The sequence below is a fragment of the Rhinopithecus roxellana genome, chromosome 3 (genome assembly GCF_007565055.1).
Source record: "Rhinopithecus roxellana isolate Shanxi Qingling chromosome 3, ASM756505v1, whole genome shotgun sequence".
Classification (NCBI taxonomy): Eukaryota; Metazoa; Chordata; class Mammalia; order Primates; family Cercopithecidae; genus Rhinopithecus; species Rhinopithecus roxellana.
This window is the reverse complement of record NC_044551.1, coordinates 157,715,093-157,742,207: the sequence shown is the minus strand read 5'-3', so window position 1 is coordinate 157,742,207 and position 27,115 is coordinate 157,715,093. Positions and strand designations below refer to the sequence as shown.

Here is a 27,115-nt window from a genome sequence, read left to right as displayed (position 1 = left end):
ACAAGAAAAGCCTAGATTCGCATAAAATAGCAATTTAAAAATAAATACCTACTTAAAATAAATTCAGAATCATCTTTTTTCTAGAGCTGATTTTTTTTTCTAACATGAGGTATTGTCTGACAGTGCCACTTCTCTCTCCTAATTAAACATAATCAGGGTTCAGATTTGGTCAAGTAAAATATGTTTCAGGTTCTCCAGATACTAGCATAATACTTGGTGTGTATTGATTACTTAAATGTAAATTCACGGAAGAGAATCCAGGTATATTTGGACAAAAACAGCACTTTTAATTAAGCATGTTGACATTCTATTCAGTATCATTTCTTTTTCTGTTCCTTTATTCCGTTATTTATTCAAATTCTATTGCTGTTTTCCCTTGTGTAAAGCTGCGCATACCAAGTGTGCAAATATATAGAGAAAAAATTCAAGCTACCTTGTCAGCCACAATTTAAGGTTGACAAGTATTCAATTGAAGATCAGTTGAATTTTTTTCTTCATCTCTCATTTGTTATGTGAGATGAATAGTTTTATTTGGAAGCAAAATAGAGGTTTTAAGATTTTGCAGGGCTTATGAAGCATAATCTAAATAAACAGATTTGTGGCTGTGTGCCTTTTGAGTATTCTGGGGTTTTCTATTACCGTTTAGTTGTTCCAAAAAAATTTTTTTTTATTAATTTGAGACACGGTCTTGCTCTGTTCTCCAACTCCTGCTCTCAAGGGATCCACTCACCTAGGCCTCCCAAACTGCTGGGATTACAGGCTGAGTCACCCCATTGACCTTAAAGTATTATGAGGCTTTCTTGTGTTTGTAAAAATACTATCTTGAAATTCACAATAGTGGTATTTTTTATAATTTTGCTAGGAAAAAATGGGGGGGGGTGGTGAATGGAAGCCCAATTTAGCAATGTTGAGAGGTCAATGAAAGTCCAGTTGACTACCTCCTCCTCCTCACACTCTCCACCCTCAAGTAGGCCCTAGTATCTATTGTTCACTTCTTTGTACCCATGTGTACTCATCGTTTAATGAGTATAAGTGAGAATGTGCAGTATTTGGTCTTCTGTTCCTGAGTTAGTTCCCTTAGGATAATGGCCTCTTGCTGCATCCATGTTGCTACAAAGGACATGATTTATGAGGTGATATGATTTTGATGTGTCTATAATGTTTTTGAGCATATCATCTTATATGGCTTTTTTAGTGGCTATTCTAGGTATCACATTATATACAGATAATTTATCATATTCTGTTTATGTCATGATTTCACCCAGTTGAGTGTAGTATAGCAATATCCCCTCTTTTTTTCCCTTAACTTCCCCATGTATAGTTGTCTTATTCCCTCTACATACATTTACAACCATATTAGGCAGTCTTACAATTTTTGCTTCAGCATAATTTAGAAAAGTCAAGAGGAGAATAAAGCCTATTGTATTCACCTATTTTTTTTTGCTTACTGTGTTCTTCTTTCATAATGTTCCTGTATTCCTTTTTAAATGACATCCTTTCTGTTTAGATAACTTCCTTTTTAGCCATTCTTTCAGAAAAGGTCAACTGATAACAAATTCTCTTAGTTTTCCCTCATCTGATAATGTCTTGATTTCATTTTTTCTTGAATAATATTTTCAGTGGGTATGAGATTCTTCATTGACAGTCCTATTTTTTCAGCCCCTGAAAAATTGAGTTACATCCTTTGGCCTCCATGGTGTCTGACGAGAAGTCTTCTGCCATTCAAATTGTTTTCCCCCTAGAAGTAACACGTTACTTTTCTGTGGCTGCTTTCAAGAGTTTGCTTTGTCTTAATTTTCAGAAGTTTGACTACAATGTGTCTTGGTGTGGATTTATTAGGGTTATCCTATTTGAGATTTGCTCAGCTTCTTGAACATCCAGGTTTGTCTTTTGCTAAAGTTAGGGGGATTTTCACTCATTGTTTCTTTAAGTACTTTTCAGCCCCATCTTCATTATCCTTTCCTTCTCTAATTCTGGTGACACAAATATTAGATCTTTAATTATTCTACTACAAATCCCTGATGCTCTGTTCGTTATTTTTCAGTCTTATTTTTTTGTTCAGATTGAATCATTTCTTTTGTTCTATCTCTGATTAACTAATTCTTTCTTCTGTCCCCTTTATTCTACTGTTGAACATATCTATTAAGCTTTTCGTTTTTGATTATAGTGTATTTCAGTTCTTTTATTTCTTTGCTGAGACTTATTTATTTAATTTTTTTTTTTTTTTTTTTGCCTAGACATTACTGACCAAGAGAGACTTTCTATTCTTTATTGAGGCTTTCTAGTTCTGCATTTGTTTCAAACATGTTTGCAATTGTTTACTAAAGCATTTTTATGGTGGCCTCTTTAACATCCTTGTCAGACAATTCTAATATTTCTTGCACCTTCGTGTTGGCATCTCTCAATTGTCTTTTTTTCATTCACTTTGAGATCTTCCTAGTTCTTGGGATGACAAGTGATTTTTTAAATTGAAATCTGGACTTTTTCATATTATGTTTTGAGACTCGGGATCTTATTTAAACCTTCTACTTTAGCTAGATTTTTTCTGACACTGCTCTACCCATGCTAGTCATTTTCTGCATAACAGGAATGTTACTTTTTCTAGTACCTGGGACAGATGATCTAAGATAAAAAAATTTGTTCCTTTAATATAAATAAAAACTTTTTTTGAGAGAGAGAGAGAGACAGGGTCACATGTCACACTCTATCACATAGGCTGGAGTGCAGTGGAATAATCATGGCTCACTGCAACTTCAAACTTTAGGGCTCAAGCAGTCCTCTGGCCTCAGCCTCCCAAGTAGCTAGGACTATAGGTGTGCACCACCATACCTGGCTAATTAAAAAAAATTTTTTTTTTTTTTTAGAGATAGAGAGTCTCACTGTGCAGCCCAGGCAAGTCTTGAACTCCTGACCTCAAGCAGTCCTCCCACCTTGGCCTCCCAAAGTGCTAGGATTACAGGGTGAGCTACCACACCTTGCTGGATAAATCTTTTGAGGCCAGGCGTGGTGGCTCATGTCTGTAATTCCAGCACTTTGGGAGGCTGAGGCAGGTGGATCACTTGAGTTCAAGACCAGCCTGGCCAACATGGCGAAACCCTGTCTCTACTAAAAATACAAAAAAAAAAAAAAAAAAAAAAAAAAAAAGGCCAGGCATGGTGGCATGTGCCTATAATCCCAGCTACTTGGGAGACTGAGGCAGGAGAATTGTTTGAACCCGGAAGGCGGAGGTTGCAGTGAGCCAAGATGGCACCACTGCCTCCAGCCTGGACAACAGAGTGAGACTCTGTCTTAAAAAAAAAAACAATAAAATAAAAAAATTAAAAAAAGAGAGAGAAACCTTTTGAGCCCACTCTCCTCCCTGGAAATGTGTGTGGTATATACTTAACTACTGATTCAGTTATTTTAATTGGATTAAGTCTATACAATTTTACTATTTTTCTTCAACCAGTTTTTCCAGGATATTCATTTTCATAGAGTTGTTCGTAGGTTTTCTTTTGAATTGTTAATCTCTGCTATATCTTTTTTTTTTTTTTTTTTTTTTTTTTTTTTTTTTTTTTTTGAGAGACAGAGTTTCACTCTTGTTGACCAGGCTGGAGTGCAGTGGCGCAATCTCAGCTCACTGCAACCTCTGCCTTCTGGTTTCAAGTGATTTTCCTGCCTCAGCCTCCTGAGTAGCTGGGATTGCAGGCATGCACCACCATGCCCAGCTAATTTTTGTACTTTTAGTAGAGATGGGGTTTCACCATGTTGGCCAGGCTATTCTTGAACTCCTGACCTCATGATCCGCCCACCTCAGCCTCCCAAAGTGCTGGGATTACAGGCATGAGCCACCGTGCCTGGCCCAATCTCTGCTATATCTTTAGTTTTGTCTATTCCAAATATTATTTACTTATGCCTTTTTTTCTTTTCTCAATCACATAATAATAATTATTATTATTATTTTTTTTGAGACAGGGTCTCCCTCTGTCGCCTAGTCTGGAGTGCAATGGCATGATCACAGCTTGCTGCAGCCTTAACTTCCTGGACTCCCTCCACCCTCCCACCGTAGCCTCCAGAATAGCTGATACTGTAGACACACACCACCATGCCTGGATAATTTTCATACTTTTTGTAGAGCCAGAGTTTTGCCATGTTGTTCAGGCTAGTCTCAAACTCCTGGGTTCAAGCCATCTGCCCTCCTCAGCCTCCCAAAGTGTTAGAATTACAGTCATAAGCCCTGCTTCAGCCATAATTACATATATAAAGATTCCTTTATAATAGAATCATTTAACGGTACATATTTCTAAGTAGCACTTTAGTTGCATCTTCCAAGTTTTGGTATGTAGCATTTTCATTATCACTCAGGAGATATTTTCAGATTTTCATTATAAACTATTTTCTTCAGGTTTAAGCTTTAAAACTTTACATGGGAGGTTTATGATTTTTAATTATTGATTTCTAATTTAATTAAATTGAGGTCAAAAGATGATACCTTGGCCGGGTGTGGTGGCTCACATCTGTAATCCCAACACTTTGGGAGGCCGAGGCAGGCGGATCACTTGAGGTCAGGGGTTCAAGACCAGCCTGGCCAACATGGTGAAACCCCGTCTCTACTAAAAATAACCGGGTGTCCTGGTGCATGCCTGTAATCCCAGCTACTCGAGAGGCTGAGGCAGGAGAATCGCTTGAACTGAGGAAGTGGAGGTTACAGTGAGCCAAGTGAGCCAAGATCACACCACTGAACTCCAGCCTGGGCGAAGGAGTGAGACTCTGTCTCAAAGAAAGAAAGAAAAAGAGAGAGAGAGAGAGAATGAGAGAAAGAAAAGAAAGAGAGAAAGGAAAGAAAGGAAGAAAGGAAGGAAGGAGGGAAAGGATATTGTCCTTATAAATTATTGGTGTCTGTTAGATTTGTTATCTAATATGTTGTCATCTTATTTAAAAATTTTATGTGTATTTTAAAATAATGGGGATATTTAAACTGTAGAGCATAGGGTTCTCTCCCTATATGTATCTTTTAGACCAAGCCCATTCCTTGAATTATTCAAATCCAAATTTGGATTTCCTAGCTATTTTCTATTTGGTTGATCTATCAAATACAGGAACAGGTAGGTATGTTTAAAACCCCACATATGATTATGGACTCACCAATTTTTTTTTATCGTACTCTAAGTTCTAGGGTACATGTGCACAATGTGCAGGTTTGTTCCATATATATACATGTGCCATGTTGGTGTGCTGCACCCATTAACTCATCATTTACATTAGGTATATCAGACTCACCAATTTTTATTTTAAATCTGTTTGCCAGGCACGGTGGTTCACACCTATAATCCCAGCACTTTGGGAGGCTGAGATGGATGGATCACCTGCGGTCAGGAGTTCGAGACTAGCCTGACTAACATGGCAAAACCCCATCTCTACTAAAAATACAAAAATTAGCCAGGCGTAGTGGCCAGCTACTCAGGAGGCTGAGGCAGGAGAATCACTTGAACCTGGGAGGCGGAGGTTGCAGTGAGCCAAGATGGCCTCACTGTACTCTAGCCTGGGCAATAGAGCAAGACAGCATCTCAAAAAAAAAAAAAAAAAACCTTCTGTTTGCTTTATAAATGTTGAGGTTATATTAGATACATTTAGTTGCAGAATTGTCCTATAATGCTTTTTGCTATTAGGACTTTTTTCTGATATTCATACAGGTTTTCAGATATTGATATTCTGATAACTGATATTCATATTTAGTATTGTATATGTATGTTTTCCATGTCTTTACTTTCATTTTACTGGGTGATGGGCAGAATAATAGCCCTCAAAGATGTCTACATCCTAATCCTTGGATCTTGTGAATGTTACGTTACATGGCAAAGGGAATTAAGGTTGTACATGGAATTAAGGTTACTAATCAACTGACCTTAAAATAGGGAGATTTTCCTAAATTGTCCTGCTAGGTGGAGTGTAATCCCAAGGGTCATTAAGATTGGAAGAGAGGCTAGAGAGGAGAGTGACAGAGTGAGGTGGATATGTGAATATGAAAGAAAGGTATAGAGAGATGCAACATTGGTGGCTTTGAAGATGAAGGAAGGAGGTCTCCAGAGGCTGGAAATGTCAAGAAAAGAGACTCTTATAAAACCTCCAGAAAGGAATGTATTATTGCAGACATGTTGTTTTTAGCCCTGTGAGACTTGTGTCAGACTTCTGACCTACATAACTGTAAGATAATACATATGTGGTGTTTTAAGCTACTACATTTGTAGTAGTTTGTTAAAACAGCAAGCAGAAAATGGATAAACAGTGTTTTAAAGTTTTAGCTATGTAATTTGTAAAAAGCATTTGCCTGTATTACTTTTAGTTCAGTGTGATATTTTTGTCTTTTCATAAATGAACTTGGGAGACTGAGTATTGCTTGAGGCCAGGAGTTCAAGACCAGCTTGGGGAACATAGAAAGACCATTTCTCTATATGTACATATATGCATACATACATACATAAAATGAACTGTTTGTCCTTACTGTGATTACTGATAAATTTGAATTTATTTTTCTAATATTGTTTTGTACTTTCAGTCTTCTGGGGCTTTTTCTCTACTTTCCTGCTTTTTACCTGATTAAGTTTTCTTTCTTTTTTATTCCGCTTGTTTGGAAGTAACACATTCTTTTTCTTTTTAATCCCAGGTGCAGATGTTTAATTGTATTTCTCAGTTTAGAGCACATTATCAACTTTGGTCTGTGCAGGAATCCCCTTATTTTATACTTCATTTTCCCCTAACTTTCAGCACTCCTGTTTCTCTATTTACATACTTAGCCTATATGTTTAATATGTGTCTTTAAATGTATGTTTATGCTTACAAAATATTGTTTTGTTGTTTTTGTCCCTGTAAAATATGTTCAATACCTGGGGGGCATTTTAAGTTTCTTATTCCATTTCTAGTTTTTTAAAAAACTCGAATCATGTTTTTGAGATCTAGTTACATTGTTTTTGAACATCAAGTTTGTTGCATATGACCTCTGTGTGACATTCAATAGTGTACATTACCATTACCATTTTACTCTTTCTTTTTCCTGTTGTTGGACAACTACATTTAACTCAGTACCCAACTATTACAAACAAGGCCATGATGGACTCATTGTATATATTTCCTTACAAGTCAATGTAAGAAGTTCTTTGATACATTTATACAGAATCTGGATAAATACATACATTTATTTTCATTAAATACTTCTAGAATGCTTTCCAAAGTTACTGTACTAGTAGCTATTTCCTTCAGATGTGTGTAAGATGTCATTACCTCACATCCTTGCTAGCACTTGGCATTTTCTAGCTTTGTATCTCTTTTTCATTTTGCTGAATATAAAAGTGATTTTATTTTTTATTTGTATGTATGTGATTACTCATGAGTTTGGGCATTTCTTCCTATGCTCTTTTCTATTTTCTATAGCATTGACTATCTTTTATTTTTATTTTTATTTTTTTTTGAGACGGAGTCTCGCTCTGTCGCCCAGGCTGGAGTGCAGTGGCCGGATCTCAGCTCACTGCAAGTTCCGCCTCCCGGGTTTACGCCATTCTCCTGCCTCAGCCTCCAGAGTAGCTAGGACTACAGGCGCCCACCACCTCGCCCGGCTAGTTTTTTGTATCTTTTAGTAGAGACGGGGTTTCACCGTGTTAGCCAGGATGGTCTCGATCTCCTGACCTTGTGATCCGCCCGTCTCGGCCTCCCAAAGTGCTGGGATTACAGGCTTGAGCCACCGCGCCCGGCCTGACTATCTTTTAAATATTTATTTGCATGGGTTTTTTGTGAGTTCTAAATGTCAATATTTTGTTGGTTTTAGACATTGGAAATATTTTCTGCATTATGCCATCTGCCTCTTACTTTTTTTATTATGCCCATCTTTGAGCAGAAATCATAAATATTGAAGTAAATATATAAATCTTTTTGCTTTATAATATGTACTTTTTGGCTGTTGTTTAATCATTTTCTACCCTTAAAGCACAAAAATATTACCCTAAATTTTTTTTCTTTTTTTCTTTTGAGATAGAGTCTCCCTTTGTCATCCAGGCTGGAGTGCAGTGGCACGATCTCAGCCCACTGCAACCTCCGCCTCCCGGGTTCAAGCGATTCTCCTGCCTCAGCCTCCCAAGTAACGGGGACTACAGGCGAGCACCACCACACCCAGCTAATTTTTGTATTTTTAGTAGAGATGGAGTTTGACTATGTTGGCCAAGCTGGTCTCGAACTCCTGACCTCAAGTGACCCACCTGCCTTGGCCTCCCAAAGTGTTGGGATTACAGGTGTAAGCCACCATGCCTGGCCGAGAGGTTACCGTTTTTTGTTGTTTATTTATTTTGTTGAGACAGTCTCACTCTGTTGCCCAGGCTGGAGTGCAGTGGCACGATCTTGGTTCACTGCAACCTCCACCTCCCAGGTTCAAGTGATTCTTGTGCCTCAGCCTCCCAAGTAGCTGGGATTACAGGCGCCTGCTACCATGCCCACCTAATGTTTTGTATTTTTAGTAGAGATGGGGTTTTACCATGTTGGCCAGGCTGGTCTCGAACTGCTGGCCTCAAGTGATCTGCCCTTCTTGGCCTCCCAAGTGCTGGGATTACAGGCATGAGCCTCTGCACCAGGCCAATTTTTCTATTAGTTTTATTGTTTACCATTTATATCTAGATCTTCAATCAATGTGAAGTCCAACTTTATATAGTGTAAGCATGTATCCAGGTTATTGTTGTCCATTTATGAGGCAAATTTTCCCAACATAATCTACTAAATAGTCTGTCCTTTACTTATTGTTTTGGTGCAAACTTTATCATTTCTCAAGTTCCTATATGAATATATGTATTTTTAAGCTCCTTGTGTTATTCTGTTTGTTCATTTATGTGATCTTGTGTTAGTTTTCTTATTACTTTAACTTTGTAGCATATCTTTATATTTGGCAGAACAAGCTCATCTCATGCCTTTTATTGTAAAAGATAAATTAGCTATTTGTGAAAATATATTGTTTTATACTGATATTAGAATGAGTTAAGTTCCTCAGAAATCTACTTGGAATTGTAATGAGATTTTATGAATTTGTAGAACTCAATAGAGAGAGTAGGCTACTTCTGTTAAGTCATTCCATACATAAATGTGTTATATTTCTCCATTTTTAGAGTAGTTTTTTTTTGAGATGAAGTCTCGCTTTGTCACCCAGGCTTGAATGCAGTGGCACAATCTTGGCTCACTGCAACCTCTGCCTCCTGGGTTCACACGATTCTCCTGCCTCAGCCTCCTGAGTAGCTGGGATTACAGGCACCCGCCACCACGCCCAGCTAATTTTTCGTATTTTTAGTAGAGACAGGGTTTCACCATGTTAGCCAGGATGGTCTCAATCTCCTGACCTCGTGATCTGCCTGCCTTGGTCTCCCAAAGTGCTGGGATTACAGGCATGAGCCACGACGCCCAGCCTCGAGTAGTTTTATATCCTTTAATAGCATTAAAATTTTTCTCCATAATGGTCCTGTGAATATTTTATTGAATTTATTCTGATTCTTTATAGATTTTGTTGTTATTGCAGTACATATTTTACTTTATACAGTATTTTCTAGTTGGTTATTACTGATATGAGGGAACACTTTTTTCCCCCCTTGGTTGATATTGTATTTAGGACCTTTGATAAAGTCTTTAGAAAGATGACTTTAGCAAAAGTGCTACATTCTAGTATTTTTCTTCATAGATGATTATTTCATCTGCAAATACCAATACTTTTATCTAGTCTCTTCCACACCTCATACTGCTTAAGCCTTTTTCAAGTTTTGTAGTAGTGGCCAGGATCTGTTTACTCTGTTAAGAAGTAGTGGTTCTGGTAGGTATTCCTTTCTTCATCCTAATCTTATTGAGACTATTTCTAAGGTTTCCTCGTTAAGTATAATGTTTACAGTAGACTTTTCATATATAGTCTTTTTAAAGATAAGTGTTTCCATATGTATCTATTATATGTAAGTGTTCAACTTTATTTTTTTCTATTACTATTAACAGTTTATTGGAAGTTTGATAAACTATAAAACCAGACTAGTTCTTTTTTTGGGGGGGTCAGGTCTGTGATTACCATTTTGATTATTTTAATAATTATTATCTATTCAAAAATTTTATGACATTTGTACCAATTTGTCATTTCTATTTTCCTATAAATTTATCTAAGCACTTAGTTTTTCACTCATCTTATTTATTTACTATAGTCTTTATAGTTACTTCTTTTTAATTCTGTATTTTAAGTTATTGTACTTTTTCCTTTTTTGGACAACCTTCCTCTAATTTTTCTGTTCTATGTATACATATATAATTATATTTTTATATACTTATATAATCTATTATATATACATATAATCTATTATATATACATATATAATAGAATAAATATTACATTTGAAATATATATTTCAAAATAACTTCATTTCCTTTGGCTAATTCCTTTTCTTTATTTATACTTTAATTGGTTTCTGCCCTTATCTTTATTACATCCTCTTTCCTCTTTGAGTTCGCTTATTGCTTTTTTAAAATGTTTGAACTCATTTGCTTTAAATATTTCTTTTTTTTCTGACATATGCATTTAAAATAAAAACTTTCATCTAAATTCTACTTTTTCTCTGCCCCACAAATGTGGGCTCATTTTGTTTTCACTGTTGTTAAGTTCCAAGAACATTTTACTTTTCTTTAATATTTCCTCTTTAACTCAAATATTACTTAATAGTTTGCTATTTAGGTTTCAGTAAAGTAGGATTTGTTTAAAGAAAATTTTTGGTAATTATTTAAAAATATTTTTGCGCCGGGCGCGGTGGCTCAAGCCTGTAATTCCGGCACTTTGGGAGGCCGAGACGGGGGGATCACGAAGTCAGGAGATCGAGACCATCCTGGCTAACATGGTGAAACCCCGTCTCTACTAAAAAATACAAAAAATTAGGTCGGGCGCGGTGGCTCAGGCCTGTAATCCCAGCACTTTGGGAGGCCGAGGCAGGTGGATCACGAGGTCAGGAGATCGAGACCATCCTGTTTAACACGGTGAAACCCCGTCTCTACTAAAAATGCAAAAAATTAGCCGGGTGTGGCGGCGGGCGCCTATAGTCCCAGCTACTTGGGAGGCTGAGGCAGGAGAATGGCGTGAACCCTGGAGGCGGAGCTTGCAGTGAGCCGAGATCGCACCACTGCACTCCAGCCTGGGCGACAGAGCGAGACTTCGTCTCAAAAAAAAAAATTGCATTTTGATAGATATATCTGCTTTGATTTACCTAGATTTCATGACGCTTGCTTTCTAGACTAGTGTTCAGCCATTTTTTAAGATCATTCTATTGTGTGTTCAAAAAGAATGTATTTTTTGTTCTTGTGATGAATTATTTCCGAATATATTGCTGCACATCAATTGTGATTTTCAAATATTCTTTATTTTTACTTATCTTTGAGTGATGTTTCTCAACGTAGTGTATTAAAAACTCCATCTTAGTTGCTGATTATCTATTTCTTTCAGTATTTTTTGGTTGTTCCTTGAATAATGTATCTTAAGGATACATTATTCAGTATATATATTTTCATGATCATTATATCTTATTGATTTGTATTTATTTTTGTACTTGTCTTTTACATTATTAAAATTCTATATTTTATTGAGTTAATATTTGGATGTAATTCTTTTCTCATCCATTTACATTTAACCTTTCCTTATAACAACTGTCGTGAATCTGTTTCTTATAGGCTCCACATTTCTAGGGCTTGATTTTTAATTCAAACTGAAATTCTCTAACTCCTGATGGGTGAGCTTACGTATGTTTATTTTAGTTGCTGTTATTTTAGCACATATCTCTGCCGTCACATTTCAATATTTCTTTACTGTTTTTAACCCCTTTCCTGACTCCTATTGGCTAGATAAGATTTTATTCTCCTAACTGGAAAGTCGTGCATTTTATTTATATTTTTCTAATTTATTAAGACCCATGCTCACATTCTTTTCTTACCTATGTCTTAAATTTATTTGTGTAATATTTGCAAGGCATTTTCCTTTGATCCCAGAATGCTGGGATTATGATCCTTAAAGAGGTGAAATGTGTTTCAGGAAGTGCTCCAGCATAAAGCAACTAGTGACAACATGACCAGTTCTAGGAAATTTTCCTCCAGCATCCTTCACGTGGAGAAGTGAAAGAAAAATAATATATTTCTGAAAATATTCACACTATAAATTGGCTGACTATTTGCCACAGGAGCCCTGCAATTTCCTTGTAGTTCTCTTGGATGTTAATGGCACACAGCCACCAGCTATTTTTTTCTATTTTGTTAGTCTTTTCCAAGAACCAATACCATGTATTGCTTCCATCCAGTTTTGCTAATGAGAAGTCTGTTGTAAGTTTGATCTTGTTTCGTTTTGTGTAATATGTTCTTTCTCTTTGTCATTATTATTCATAAATTTCATCACAATTTGTCTAGGCATGGCTTTGTCTTGTTTACTACTCTGCAAGCCTTCCAATCAGAGGCCTTCTTTCGTTATTCTTTAATTCTTAGACATTTCTTTCTATAATTTCTTCAAAAACCATTCTCTCCATTTTTATATTTCTGTTCTTCTGGGACACCAATTTTTGTGCATTGCTACTTCTTTTAGCCTCTATATCTCTTAACTTTAATTATATATATATATATTTTTGTTGTTGTTGTTGTTGTTTGTTTGTTTGTTTGTTTGTTTGAGACGGAGTCTTGCTCTGCCACCCAGGCTGGAGTGCAGTGGCCGGATCTCAGCTCACTGCAAGCTCCGCCTCCCGGGTTTAAGCCATTCTCCTGCCTCAGCCTCCTGAGTAGCTGGGACTACAGGCGCCCGCCTCGTCGCCCGGCTAGTTTTTTGTATTTTTAAGTAGAGACAGGGTTTCACCGTATTAGCCAGGATGGTCTCGATCTCCTGACCTCGTGATCCGCCCGTCTCGGCCTCCCAAAGTGCTGGGATTACAGGCTTGAGCCACCGCGCCCGGCCAACTTTAATTATATATTTTCTAATTATTTTTCTTTCCCTACTTCCTTCTGAGACAATTTTTCAATGTGATCTTCTAACTCACTAAGTAGTTCTTCAGCTTTATCCTTTCTGTTAATTATCTCATCTATTATCTACTTTGCTTCAATAATTATAGTTTCATGCTTACTATTTTCACCTTATTCTTTAAACTATAGTTCTTGTTTTATATAGCTCATTTCCATAAGTTTATTATGCTTACTTTTATATTCTTGGTTCTACAGTAATAATATCTCAGTTCTGATATTAACAGTATAAGTTTATTTTGCTTTTTAAGTACGTATGTTTTCAAATATACCTACTATACCTAAGTAGGTTTACTTTCAAATATACCTACTTATTTTGAGCCAATATTATCAGCTATTCTTTCTGATAATGTGTATGAAGAAGAGACATGGACCAGATCTAGTCCTTGTCAACCAAGATGAGATAGAGAAGAGCGGCATTTAGGAAATTGCCGGGGAATTCCAGTTCATTACTACTGTCTCATAGCCCCCTAATCAAACAATTCTTCAGGCTTGGATTTCACCTTCCATTCACCTTTTTCCAGGAAAAAGCATTACCTGAAGGAGTTACTGTAAATTATAATCTACCAACAATGGGATTTGAGGTGAGGGGAAGGGGAGGGTGAATGTCCAAGGCTAGTCAGTATACACTTGATTAATACAAATTTTGACCCAAGCAGATTTTTTTAATTGCCTTGACTTTTACCCCTGATGACAACTATACCAGCAATCTGAACTGTTGCCACTTACTTCCAGTGAGAAAGCAGGAAATCACTGTCCAAAGGTGGGAATAGGAGATTTATTTTAAATATATCCTACCATAAACATGATGGCTTACCTTCCTCCCCAGGCTGCAGCCACCACTAAGCCTTAACACACCAGTATAAAATGCTCTCGCTCTCTCTCTCTCTCTCTCTCTCTCTCTCTCTCTCTCTCTCTCTCTCTCTCTCTCTCTGTTTGAAGCAAGAGTCTTGCTCTGTCATGTATGCTGGAATGCAGTGGCATGATCTCAGCTCAGCTCACTGCAACCTCCACCTGCTGGGTTCAAGTGATTCTCATGCCTCAGCCTCCTGAGTAGCTGGGATTACAGGTATGTACCACCACACCTGGCTAATTTTTGTATTTTTAGTAGAGATGAGGTTTTGCCGTGTTGGCCAGGCTGGTCTCGAACTCCTGGCCTCATGTGATCCACCTGCCTTGGCCTCCCAGAGTGCTAGAATTACAGGCATAAGCCACTGTGCCCAACCACCTAAGTTCTATAATGTTTCAATGTATGATTCCTCCATGACTGCTCTTGTGGTATCTGTAACCCATGCTAATCTGCCATCTTGACATGAACCAGAATCAGTATATTTCTGTTCTCTGTCATTTCCTCCATTCTTCTTCTGGAATATCTCTGGGACCTGTATTACAGTTTTTCCATCTATCTTCCATGTCTCCTATGGCAGCTTTAAAACCTTTTTCCAAATTCTTTACCACTCCTTTATTCAAGAGGTAGGACGTATGTCCCCTCATCTTGAATTTGGTCTTTGTGACTGTTTGACCAATGGAAAGCATGGGGAAAGTGACACTTGCTCTTGTAACCCAGCCACCATGTTTTAAAGGCCACATAGGATATATGCAATTATTATGGTTCTCTGTCAGCATCAATCATGGAAGAGAGGTCACCTCCAAATAATACTAGCTCGCTGCCACTGTGTCACTCCCAGCCTTTGAGCTTTTCTACCTGAGGCCTCAGGCATCATAGAGCAGAGGCAATTCATTCCCATTGGGTCTTGTCTGAATTCCTGACCCATGGAGTCCATGAGCATAATATGTCTGTTCTATGCCTTTAAGTTTCAGTGTGGTTTATCACAGTAGATAACATCTTTTAAATACTCTTTCATAATCTTTATCTTTTTGTTCTGTGTTATTGGGCAGATCTTAAAAATCTTCCTTTATCTCAGATGAAAGGGTTTACTGAACAACAAAATAAATGATAGAGTTGGATTATAACCTAAGTAATAAATATCCATGTGTCCATATATAATTCCATAGTTACATACCAATTTACTAATTTAGTCTTCATTAGCTTCCAGACTAAAGTTTATACTATCTATTGAGATTTTTATTACAATGAATAAGTTTCATTTCTAAAATTTCTGGTTGGCTATATTTATATGAATCCATTCTTTATTTCAGTCTTTTTTTATCTCATAATTTATTATCTTTTGTGGGTGTAACTTCTAAATTCATCTCTGCAAGCATCTTAAACAGTTTTATTTTGAATGACACTTTTTGAAAATGTCTTCCTTTTCATTCCTCTCTCTACTTATGTTCATTTCCTAGACCCTGGGCATGGTCTAGAATCAGGTTGTATAGTAATGATTTGGGTTTCTGACCCAACATGATACTGGAAATGGTACAGATGACTACATTAAGTCTGTTGGCTACAGAGCCTAGTACATATTCTGAATGTTGTTTCTGTGTCCTCCAGCCTTCACAGGCCTGCAACATACCATAACATATAGCTTCAGGAATTTTTTGGCAATGGCTTTTCAACCTATCTTGACCCATCCTACGTCTTGACTCTAACCAATGATGCTGGTTTTTATTCTCCATTTTTCATGGTGAACATTTTGTTCCTGAGAGCCCATAAGAGCCAAACTAATGGTAGCCAATGCCAACTTCCCATCCCAATAGCTTGAAAATCCAAGGATTTTATCCTCGCTCACCATTTTACGTCTGTTCCATTTCTGGTTTTCCTTTTTTTTTTTTTTTTTTTTTTTTTTTTTTTTTTTTTTTTTTGAGATGGAGTCTCGCTCTGTCGCCCAGGCTGGAGTGCGGTGGCATGATCTCGGCTCATGCAACTTCTGCCTTCTGGCTTCAAGCAATTCCCATGCCTCAGCCTCCTGAGTAGCTGAGATTACAGGTGCATGCCACTACACCCAGCTAATTTTTGTATTTTTAGTAGACAGGGTTTTGACATGTTGGCCAAGCTGTTCTCGGACTCCTGATCTTGGCCACCTGGCTCAGCTTCCCAAAGTGCTGGGATTACAGGCATGAGCCACCATGCCTGGCCTTGCATTTGTTTTTTTCTTGGTTGGGGAGGGGGTAGCGGGGGGGGGGGGACGGAGTTTAGTTCTTGTTGCCCAGGTTGGAGTGCAATGGCCTGATCTCGGCTCACTGCAACCTCCGCCTCCTGGGTTCAAGCAATTCTCCTGTCTCAGCCTCCCAAGTAACTGGGATTACAGGCGCATGCCACCACGCCTGGCTAATTTTTGTATTTTTAGTAGAGACGGGGTTTCATCATATTGGTCAGGCTGGTCTCGAACTCGTGACCTCAGGTGATCCACCTGCCATGGCCTTCTGGGATTATAGGCGTGAGCCACCACACCCAGTCACATTTTTTAAAATTTTTACCTATTACTACTGTATTTAGAGCAGAGCATGGTACACAGAAGCATAAACTTACTTCACCAGCTTGACCAGAAACCCTTTTTTGAGACTGAGTCTCACTCTGTTGCCCAGGCTAGAGTGCGGTAGCATGATCTCGGCTCACTGCAATCTCCGCCTCCCGGGTTCAAGCAATTATCATGCCTCAGCCTCCCAAGTAGCTGGGACTACAGGCGTGAGCCACTACGCCTGGCTGATTTTTGTATTTTTAGTAGAGAGGGGTTTCCACCATGCTGGTCAGGCTGGTCTCGAACTCCTGACCTCAGGTGATCTCCCCACCTTGGCCTCCCAAAGTGTTGGGATTACAGGCGTGAGCTACAGTGCCCACCTGTTTCAGTGTTATATAAACAAAACCAATACTTTAATAATGTTTTTTAAAGGTGTTACATATATTCGAAAATGAAGTCAAACTTTTGGTTGAAGAATGAATGTCCAATTAGTCACATAGTCCAAAGATATTAAACTCTACAGAAAATAGTTATTTATATGGGAGAATCATATGAATGAATTATGCTTCCAAGAACAAGACAAATTCATCACTAAATGGAAAACAACAAAATGTGCACAAACTTGATAAAGAAAGTAATTATTTATTTTTAGGAGAATTACATAAAATCAGACAGACCAATTCCATTTCTTGTATATCTGAAAGTCTAATTTCAGCATATAAGTCTATTTTTAAATAGCGTCTCCAGTATACATAGCTTAAACTATATAAACATGTCTGCATAATAAATTTTAAATTTTTCAGTTTATATCTATTTTAAAATTTATGACTAATTTAAAATTGTGTTAGTATAATTTTCATTTAAAGTTAAAACTTTATGCATAAACCTTAATGGTCTTACTTTATGATTGTTTAAAATAATCTAACATGTAGAATTACAAAGAAATACTAATTTTGATAAAAATGTATTCTACATGGATAATTCCAGTCTTAAAAATCTGTTCTTCATCTCAGATAAAAGAGTTTGCTGAACAACAAAGTAAATGATAAGATTAGTTTGTAACCCAAATAATAGAGGAGGATATCCAGGTGTCCTTATGTAAAGAAATAACTAACTAAATAAGTGGGGGAAAAGTAACAAGTTTTCCTTCCAGAAGAATTTTAATTAATGTAAAAGGAATTAGAGAAATAGTAAATCACCATTAGAATGCCACAATATTAATTGCCACAGGAAATATCTAGCAATGGATACTAAAATTGGTTTAAGCAGAAACATGATATTTGCATAGTTTCAAAGTATAGCCCCCCAAGTATTTATTAATTACAAAGAGAAAAAAGTAACTTTATAGTAGAGAAACATGGCAGACATTATGTTAACCAAGCGATCAAAGTTAGCATCACCTTAACATTACTGAAAAATGGCTAACATACTTAAAAATGGCTAACATGGTACATTTTATAAGTTATTTACCCCAATAAAAGAAAAAATATTAATATCACCAGTAGTATGACATTGGCATCACATACCTGCTGACATGATACACTGAAAAGGATACAATATCATTTCTGCAGTATTTTTCCCAATAATGCATAACCTCAGTTTAATAATGAGAAAACAATCCCAAACTAAAGGGCATTCTACAAATAACTGGCTAGTACTCTTCAAAAGTCTCAAGTCATGATAGGTAAGGTAAGAGTAAGGAACTGTCACAGGTGGTAGAGAGTAAGGAGCCATAACAAATGCTTTGCAGGATCCTAGATTGGATCCTTGAATAGAAAAAGGACATTGGGGGAAAACTGTTATATATGAATAAGGCCTGTAGTTTACTTCATAGAATTATACCAAGGTTAATTTCTTAATTTTGATAACTACTATGGTTATGTAAGATGTTAGCATTCAGGGAAGTTAGGTGAAGGATATACAGGAACTATCTATAGTATTTTTGCAATTTTATAAGTCTAGAATTATTTCCTAATAAAAAGCCTTTTTGTACAAGACACTTTTCAAGGTTCTTGGGTCATGCTTTGAATACATATAAATAGTTCTAATATCACTCGACACTTTGGAAAGAGTAATTGTCCAAATTATTTCCATTCTTTGTCTTAATTTGCTGATGGAGACCTGGACTTCATCTCAGCTGGTGTATAGAGTTCTCTCCAAAAACAAGTGGCCTACTTCACATTCTGTGAATTGATATATTCTTATCTTAAGTTATCAGGTAGGATTAGAATTTTCTTGGGAACTTGAAGTCTAAATAAAATTAGATTAGAGTGACAAAATTTTCACCTAAGGCAAAAATAAGAGAAATAGTGGCAAAATATTTTTATATGAAATTGATACTTTTTTAAATTTAAAGGATGGTTTCTTTTATGAGATTATTATCTTACCTTTTTTTATTATATTTTTGAGACGGAGTCCTGCTCTGTCGCTAGGCTGGAGTACAGTGGCATGATCTCAGCTCACTGCAACCTCCATCTCCTGGGTTCAAGCAATTCTCCTGCCTCAGCCTCCCAAGTATCTGGGACTACAGGCACATACCACCACACCCAGGTAATTTTTGTATTTTTAGTAGAGACGGGATTTCACCATGTTGGCCAGGATGGTCTCCATCTCTTGACCTTGTGATCCGTCTGCCTCAGCCTCCCAAAGTACTGGTATTATAGGTGTGAGCCACTGCGCCTGGCCCATCTTACCATTTTTATATTAAAATGCCATTTCGTTTATGGACTAATGGTGGCGTGAAGTGGTAGGTTTTATTTCATTTAATGTGAAAAAATAAAAAGTTGGCAAATCTACATATTCTGTCCATTGTGTGTGTGTGTGTGTGTGTGTGTGTGTGTGTGTGTGTGTGTGTATTCATGAACTTCACTGCTATTTGAATATCAAAGTCTTAAAATCATGAATCTACACCATTTTCTTTCCCTATCCTTGACATGAAGGCAGGCTCCATTGTATGCCTGTAGTCCCAGCTACTCGGGAGGCTGAGGCAGGAAGATCACTTGAACCCAGGAGACGGAGGTTGCAGTGAGCCGAGATCATACTACTGTACTCCAGCCTGGGTAACAGAGCAAAACTCTGTCTCCAAAAAATAAATAAGTAAATAAATAAATATTCTAGCTCCTTTGTCATTTAAAGGAAATAGAAATTTCAGCATGCCTTCACCAATTGGAACACAAATACACTGGAACACTATTCTATGTTTTGTGCAAGAAGACCTTTACTCTAAATCAGCAGAATCATAACTCAATGTATATAAAATATTTAATATTAAAAATAAAAGCAATTCATTGATATAGTGCATTTGCTTCATCTATTCTTTAACATTTTAATATTGAAGGCAGCCATAGGTTACACCAGTTCACCCTGAGCATCTCCAACATTTAAAAAATAACAGCACTAAATTTTAGTGTATTCCTGGCCAACAGGTAAACAGCCAGGTGATGCCATTAGGTATCAGTCATTAAGTCCAAGAATGAAGTTTATATTAATAAATATGATTTGGTATATTTAAGAAGTATTTAAAGAGATAATGCTCTACCCTTAAAATTCCAGGTACAAACATTGTGTCCTCCTGTGCAGGAAGGAAGAGGATGTATTCTAGTGAGTCTGAATTTACAAAAATTTGTATAAAATAAGGCACATAATTAAAGCCTCATTAAAGCATACTTTTTTTTTTTTTTTGAGATGAGGTTTCACTCTATTGCCCAGGCTGGAATGCAGCAGTGCAACCATAGCTTACTGCACCCCTGAACTCCTGGCCTTGAGTAATCCACTCCTTCAGACTCCTGAGTAGCTGCAACTACAGGTATGAGCCACCATGCCCTTCTCTAAAGCAAACTTTTGACTTTCAAGGCACAGTTAGTAGTATTGGGAGAATTCCTGAAATATGTTAATGTTTTAACATTGGCTTATTTTAGAATGAGAGGGCTCAGAATGGCTTATGAAGGCAAAACAGTGGTGATCAAAGAGAAGCCTAACTTGTCTCCCCACTCCATTTCATTTTATGAATGATGTATTAAAATGCCACTTTTTCTCAGTTTGCATGTATTAACTTCAGAATACTCAGAGAGGTAAATGGCTTACAATCAAATCTGGTACTATGTGAAAATGTTTCTTTCCTTAATGCCACTTAATTAGTATTAATGAACTTTTTAATTTTAATGTCTTTATTTTGTATTTACAAACTACAAAATGGTTTTCAATAAATGTTGTGTACACTTAATGGCACAAAATAGTTTAGAGTGTTCTGTAACACTTATTAACTACAGCAGGCCTTATTTATTTATTTATTTATTTATTTATTTATTTATTTATTGAGACTGTGTCTCACTCTGTTGCCCAGGCTGGAGTGCAGTGGCACAATCTCAGCTCACTGAAACCTCCACCTCCAAGGTTCAAGCAATTCTCCAGCCTCAGCCTCTGAGTAGCTTGGATTACAGGCACGTGCCACCATGACCGACTAATTTTTGTATTTTTAGTAGAGATAGGGTTTCACCATGTTAACCAGGCTGGTCTTGAACTCCTGACCTCAGGTGATCTGCCTGCCTCCGTCTCCCAAAGTTGGGATTACAGCCGTGAGCCACTGTGCCCAGCCATCCTACTTTATTTTCATCCTCATCCACTCTCCATTTCCCTGTTTTCAAATAGATTCTCTCTGAGTCTGCAAGGATAGACATCTGGATATGAAAGAGGGAGGTTGGAGACTTGCCTATGGCTCCAAACAATCGTTAAGAAATCAAATCTGGCTGGGCGCGGTGGTTTACAACTGTAATCCCAGCACTTTGGGAGGCCTAGGCGGGTGGATCACCTGAGGTCAGGAGTTCGTGACCAGCCTGGCCAACATGGTGAAACCCCGTCTCTACTAAAAATATCAAAAAATTAGCTGGGCATGGTGGTGCACACCTGTAATCCCAGCTACTCAGGAGGTTGAGGCAGGAGAATCACTTGAACCCAGGAGGCAGAGGTTGCAGTGAGCCGATATCGCGACTTTGCATTCCAGTCTAGGCAACAAGAGCAAAACTCCGTCTCAAAAAAAAAAAAACTTTTTTCTACATCTAATTTGATTTTGGAGAACATTCCTAAACTGAATCTTTTTATCCTTATTTCTGCCCTTACTCACATTTGCAAACAAGTGAAATCCTTTTCTTTCTCCACCCTTCCTCCCACCATGATTATTTGTGAAGACCACCATTTACCAGGCATTTCCATGATTATGATTATGAAAGATTACAGGCAAGGCATTGATCAAAGATAATCACTCATCATGGACAAGAATTTAGAGATTCCTGAATAATAAACTATATCTCTGCTTGTCAAACCTAATCATTTCCCAATATATCAAAAAGGAAGGTAGTTCTCTTCCCTATGCCTGCATAACTTTCTACTGGAAAATAATTTAGAGGCAAATAAAAGGATCTCTCTATGGAACTAAGCATTTCCTGGGCCAGGACCAATGAACTTCTAGGGGAAATGTGAATAATGGCTTATTCATTGCTTGTTAGCACAGAGATGGAAAAGCAGAAGTTCCTACCACATATGCGTTTATAGAGGGTGACATTTCTTTAAACAGAATTCTAACTGGAGAAAGGGTTATAGATAAATGATCTGGGGATCAGGATAACTGCTTTGTATTGAGTAAGCCTAGCCTCACTCTGGGTTTCCCATTTTCACCAAACTAAGTACTCTTATCTTCACTAAAGCTGCAATCTACTACCAGTTTTTGTTTTAATGAGGATGAAACATCTTTGCATACCAAGTATAAAATTCCACTTCTCTTCTCTCACTGAGGCTGTAAATAGGAGCTACATTTAGTCATCAGATACCTGGTCATGGCCCTCTGATCTCTGAGACTTATTCCTTTCAGAATTTAGAGGCAAACTGGAGCCAGCCTCCATTTTTATCTCCCCAGTGGCATGAGGGAAAGGGAAGTTGGGCATAAAGCGCTTAAGAAAGCAAAACTCACTATTACCAGTGCCAGTGGCTGAACACATTTCATATGGACAAGGTTGGGATAAGGATCCATTGCTTTGTCCTTGTACCAGATTGTTAGAGAAATTACAGTCATCATAGAAATGCTCTTGAATTGTAAACTTTTCTTTATATTTAATCTTTTGGTAGACATGTATAATGAAGATCACTGTGACAGAGAGGAGAAAGAGAAAGGAAAGGATGGCCAGAGAAATTACCAAATATTTAGTGGATGGATTTACCTTTCTGGAATGCTTGGTTGGATCCTGGAACTGCAGGTAGGGCTCTGAAAAGCCATCTACCAGCAGGATGTTGAGTGAGACAGTAGTTGAAAGAGCTGGTTGGCCGTGATCCTGAACAAGAATGATCAATTTCTGCATCATGGGGTCTCTCTCAGATATCTGCCGTAATGTACGGATTTCTCCATTTTGTCTTTGAACAGAAAATAACCCAAGGTCAGTGGCCTTAAGTAGATGATATGAAAGCCAAGAATTCTGACCTGAGTCACCATCCACAGCCACCACTTTGGTTACCAGGTAGCCTGCCTCTGCAGACCTGGGCACCAGATCATTGCAGGGCAAGGTGCCATTCTGCAGTGGGTACAAGATCATTGGACGATTGTCATTGTCGTCTAGGACAACTACTCTGACAGTAGCTTGCCTATTCAGTGACAGGAAGCCCCCATCAGTTGCCTTTACCACAAACTGAAAATCTTGAATGGCCTCATAATCCATGGTTCTCAGTGCGTAGAGCTTTCCATTGTCTGAATTTATGGATATGTAAGCAAAGACTGATAGATCTCCATTTTTTGGAGGCAACAGAGAATAAGTTATTTGGGCATTCTCACCCAAATCAAGATCCTCAGCATGGACTTGGCCAATAAAAACTGCAGGACTATTGTTTTCTCGAACAGTCAAGATATAGGAATCTTCCTGAAATATTGGAGGATTGTCATTAACGTCAGATATTAGCACCTCTATCATAGTCTCGGCAGATAAGCTAGGTGGTCCAGTATCCATGGCAACAAGGGTGATATTATAGCCTGAGACCTCCTCCCGATCCAAGCTTCTGTCAGTGACCAGCGAGTAAGAACTCCCGAATGTAGGTTTGATTACAAAGGGAAGGTCTTCTCTGAGGAAGCAGGTGACTTTTCCTCCCATTCGAATGTCCCGGTCTCTGATAGTGAAAAGGGCTACTACCGTCTGTGGTGGTGAGTCTTCAGGGAGTGGGCTGGACACAGAGGAGATCATCACTTCGGGAGGATTGTCATTCACATCCACCACTTCTACCAGGACTTTGCTGTGGGCAGAGAGGCCTCCACCATCTGTAGCTTGAATGTCAATGTCGTATGTTTCAATGTCTTCAAAATCTAGGGGTCCTTTTAGTCGAACCTCTCCAGTTTGAGAGTCAATCTGAAACGTCTTGAGAATTGCTTCTGGGTTTTGAGCTAAAGAGTAAGTTATCGCTTTGTTGGTGCCCTCGTCTAGGTCCATGGCAGTCACCGTGGCCACCAAAGAGCCATTGGGGCTGTTCTCTGATACCTGGGCTCGGTACACCGGTCGCAAGAACTGGGGCACGTGGTCGTTGACATCCAGAACCACCACGCGGATGTGAGCTGTGCCAGACTTGGGCGGTGACCCGCCGTCCATCGCAGTAACTGTCAAGTTGACTTCAGGCTGCTCCTCTCGGTCCAGGGGTTTGTTCAGCACCAGCTCAGCATATTTAGGCCCGTGGCTGCGGAAGCGGGTGTGCAGGTGGAAATAGCCGTTGGCACTAAGGGTGTAGTTTTGGAGACCATTGAGGCCCACGTCCAGATCCTGGGCGCTCTGCAGAGGAAAACGTGAACCCAAGGGGGTGCTCTCCGGAATCTTTAAAAGCGGCTCCTTGTTTAGGAAAACTGGGGCATTGTCGTTGATATCAAATACCCTGACCTCGGCACGGAAGGACTGCAGCGGCTCCACCAGGATTATTTCAAAGTGCAGAACACACGGGTCGGCTTTGCCGCAAAGTGACTCCCGATCCAGTTTCTCCTTCACAAACAAATCTCCCGTCTTGCGGTGGAGCCGGAAGTGCATTTTGTTGCCCTCGGAAACCAGCCGCGCCCCGCGCGCAGCCAGCTTCCCTACCTCCAGTCCTAGGTCCTTAGCTACGTTGGCCACAAACGAACCGCTCTCCATTTCCTCCGCCACTGAATAGCGTATAGTTGTCGCACCCCCCACAGATACGCACAGAAAAATAAGAAGAGATCCCACTTGCCTGCTTTGCAAAGATTTTCTGCGCGCACCCGCCATCAGTTCTCACAAGCGCACTCTCTGCAATCAAAGCCAACTGTTGCGGATATACTTTCACTTTTCTGCAACAGGTTACTGCAACAGTTGCTCTCCGCTTCACCAGCCTCTAACCGCAGCACCACCAAAAGGCTAGCCGAGCCGATTAAGCTGTTTTGCACTTGAAAATTTGCATTGAGCGACTCAACTCCCCAGTCCAGCGAATGTATTAATAGGTATGTTCTCATTCCGGAGAGTTAGGTAGAGGTTGAAAGTTTGTTGCCAAAGCAACCACAGACTCATCTGTTAATTCCCTTTCAGGAAAAAAAAAAAAAAAAAAGTCCTTGGGAATTGAGAAGCCAATGAGATTAGTCATTCAAGCTGAAGTCATTCTATCTGCTCGCTGTCTGGAGCCACTGAAGCAGTGGGCGAACAGCAACAAGTTTAAGCTACATCTGCACACTCTGCAGTCCATCCAGAGACGAAGAAAGAAGCACAAGGATCCTGCAGGGTCTTCTGAAGCCCAAGCCAAATAGGTGAGGCAGGGAGCTGGAGAATGTGGAGGAAGTGGTCAGTAGGAAAAGGAAAGGGAACAAACAGACATTCTCCTTCAGAAACTTGAGGTCCAGTAGGTACACTTACAGGGGACTAAGCCAACTGGCCTCTTGATTTGCGCTATGCTATCATGCTACTTCTACGTATATTCTCCCCCGCAAAAAAAATCTGTATACATGTGCACAAAGGGAGCAGCTGGCTTGTCACTTATGATTATAATGGCAGTAGTATTTATTGGATATGATTTCCATGTACTGAGACTATGACAAATGATTTACATGCATTATCTAATAATTCAACAACTATATGAAGTAGACATTATTAAAAAAAAAAAAAAGACAAAGAAAGTGAGATGGGAGAGGTTATGTCAAGGTCCCCTACCTTGACATATGTTAGAAATAAAATTCAGTTTAATTTTGTCTGACTCCCAAGTCTATGCTCTTAATCAGTACACTACTCTGCTTCCCAGATAATATAATGAATAAATCAAATGAAGATAAATATTTGGTTTTGGATTTTAAAGCAAATAAAATGATTGCTTACACATATTGAAAATGGCCTACTAGAAATATAGGAGATATTTGTTGACAGTTTCCTTTATGATCATAGGATAATAGAATGTTTAAGAATAATAAGACATTTCAGAAAGATGAGATCCAGTCTCCTTCTCACCCACCCTCCACTTTAAAAAAAAAAGAGAAAGAAGAAGAAGAAGAAGAAAAGAAGAAGAAGAAGAAGAAGAAGAAGAAGAGAGAAGAAGAAGAAGAAGGGGAGAGGAGTAGAGAGTCGGGTAGTAGGAGGAGAGGAAGTCGATATCAGCTACAGCGATCATGCCTGACGTCGCTATGACCTCTTCAGCCTAAGAAAGCCTCCGCCGCCTAACGACGAACGCAGAAACCCAATCCTCCCATCAACAAGAAAGAAAGGAAAGAAGAAGAAGAAGAAACTAAGGCCCAAAGTGACAAAGTCACTTGCCCAATTCATACAGCTACTCATGGCAATGTAAGAACTAGAACTTGTCTTCTGCTGCTGTCTCGTGCTCATTACCTAAAACATTTGATTCCTCATTTGTGCTCAATATTTTATGTCCCAGGTGCTATACAATTATGGCCACTTAAGAGAAATATAAACTATATTTTCCAACAGGAAAAAAAAGGAATGAAAATAGAAAGTGTACAGAACACTGATTACATCCTGACATGAGGGAGTTAATGAATCTCTCAATCTCTGTCAGATTTTTAACACCTGGCTTAAGTGTGCATCCTTAAAACAGTTTAGTTTTGCCTCTTTTGAAAACTGTATATCTTACTTGAATATGAGTAGAAATAAAACAAAACAAAACTATGTATCAAGTAAAGTGTACAGTAGGTAATCCTTTGAATTTTATTTCTCTCATTTTTTAGCTCAATGTAAGATTGGTGTTATCTTTAGCTCTAGTTCATTTATTTTCATTGCCATATAAAATTCCAATAGCTAGAGACCATCAGAAACACACCTGTAGTTGAACAAAGTTATGTTTACTGACTTATTGTAACAAAGGAAGCTGCACACCATAGAGAATCATGGAGCATCTCGGTGAAAGGGTGTTAGAAAGAACATACATTTGGTCTTGTGTTAGGTGATTTGGGGGAGGTTTGAAGCAGAGTGCTCTGAATTGGATGCCATCATAAGTGGAGTTAATTCTATGATGAGTATACTGATAATTCTTAGTAGAAGGTGAGAGGAATGGGGTGAGACTAACGCTGTCATTGGTAAATAAGCTGTAGTGACTAATATTAGCCAGGACAGAAAGATGTTTGGACATTTTTGTGGATTGGACAATACTCCTTTTTGGCTGTATTTAGACACACTTATGATGTGCTCTCGTTTTCCTCTTGCTCCATCATAGTCATAGTGTGGCCTTGTCTGATACTGGTGTCCTATGAAATCATTTTTAGTTCAACAGAAGAT

The 27,115-nt window shown here is 38.4% G+C and overlaps 1 protein-coding gene across 1 annotated transcript; it reads right to left on the bottom strand.

Moving 5' to 3' along the window:
* Positions 1–22,183: 22,183 nt before the first annotated feature.
* Positions 22,184–24,972, bottom strand: PCDHB1 (protocadherin beta 1). The gene has a single exon (XM_010388199.2). It carries the CDS (start codon positions 24,632–24,634, stop codon positions 22,184–22,186), a length of 2,451 nt encoding a protein of 816 aa, XP_010386501.2. The 5' UTR covers positions 24,635–24,972.
* Positions 24,973–27,115: the final 2,143 nt, after the last annotated feature.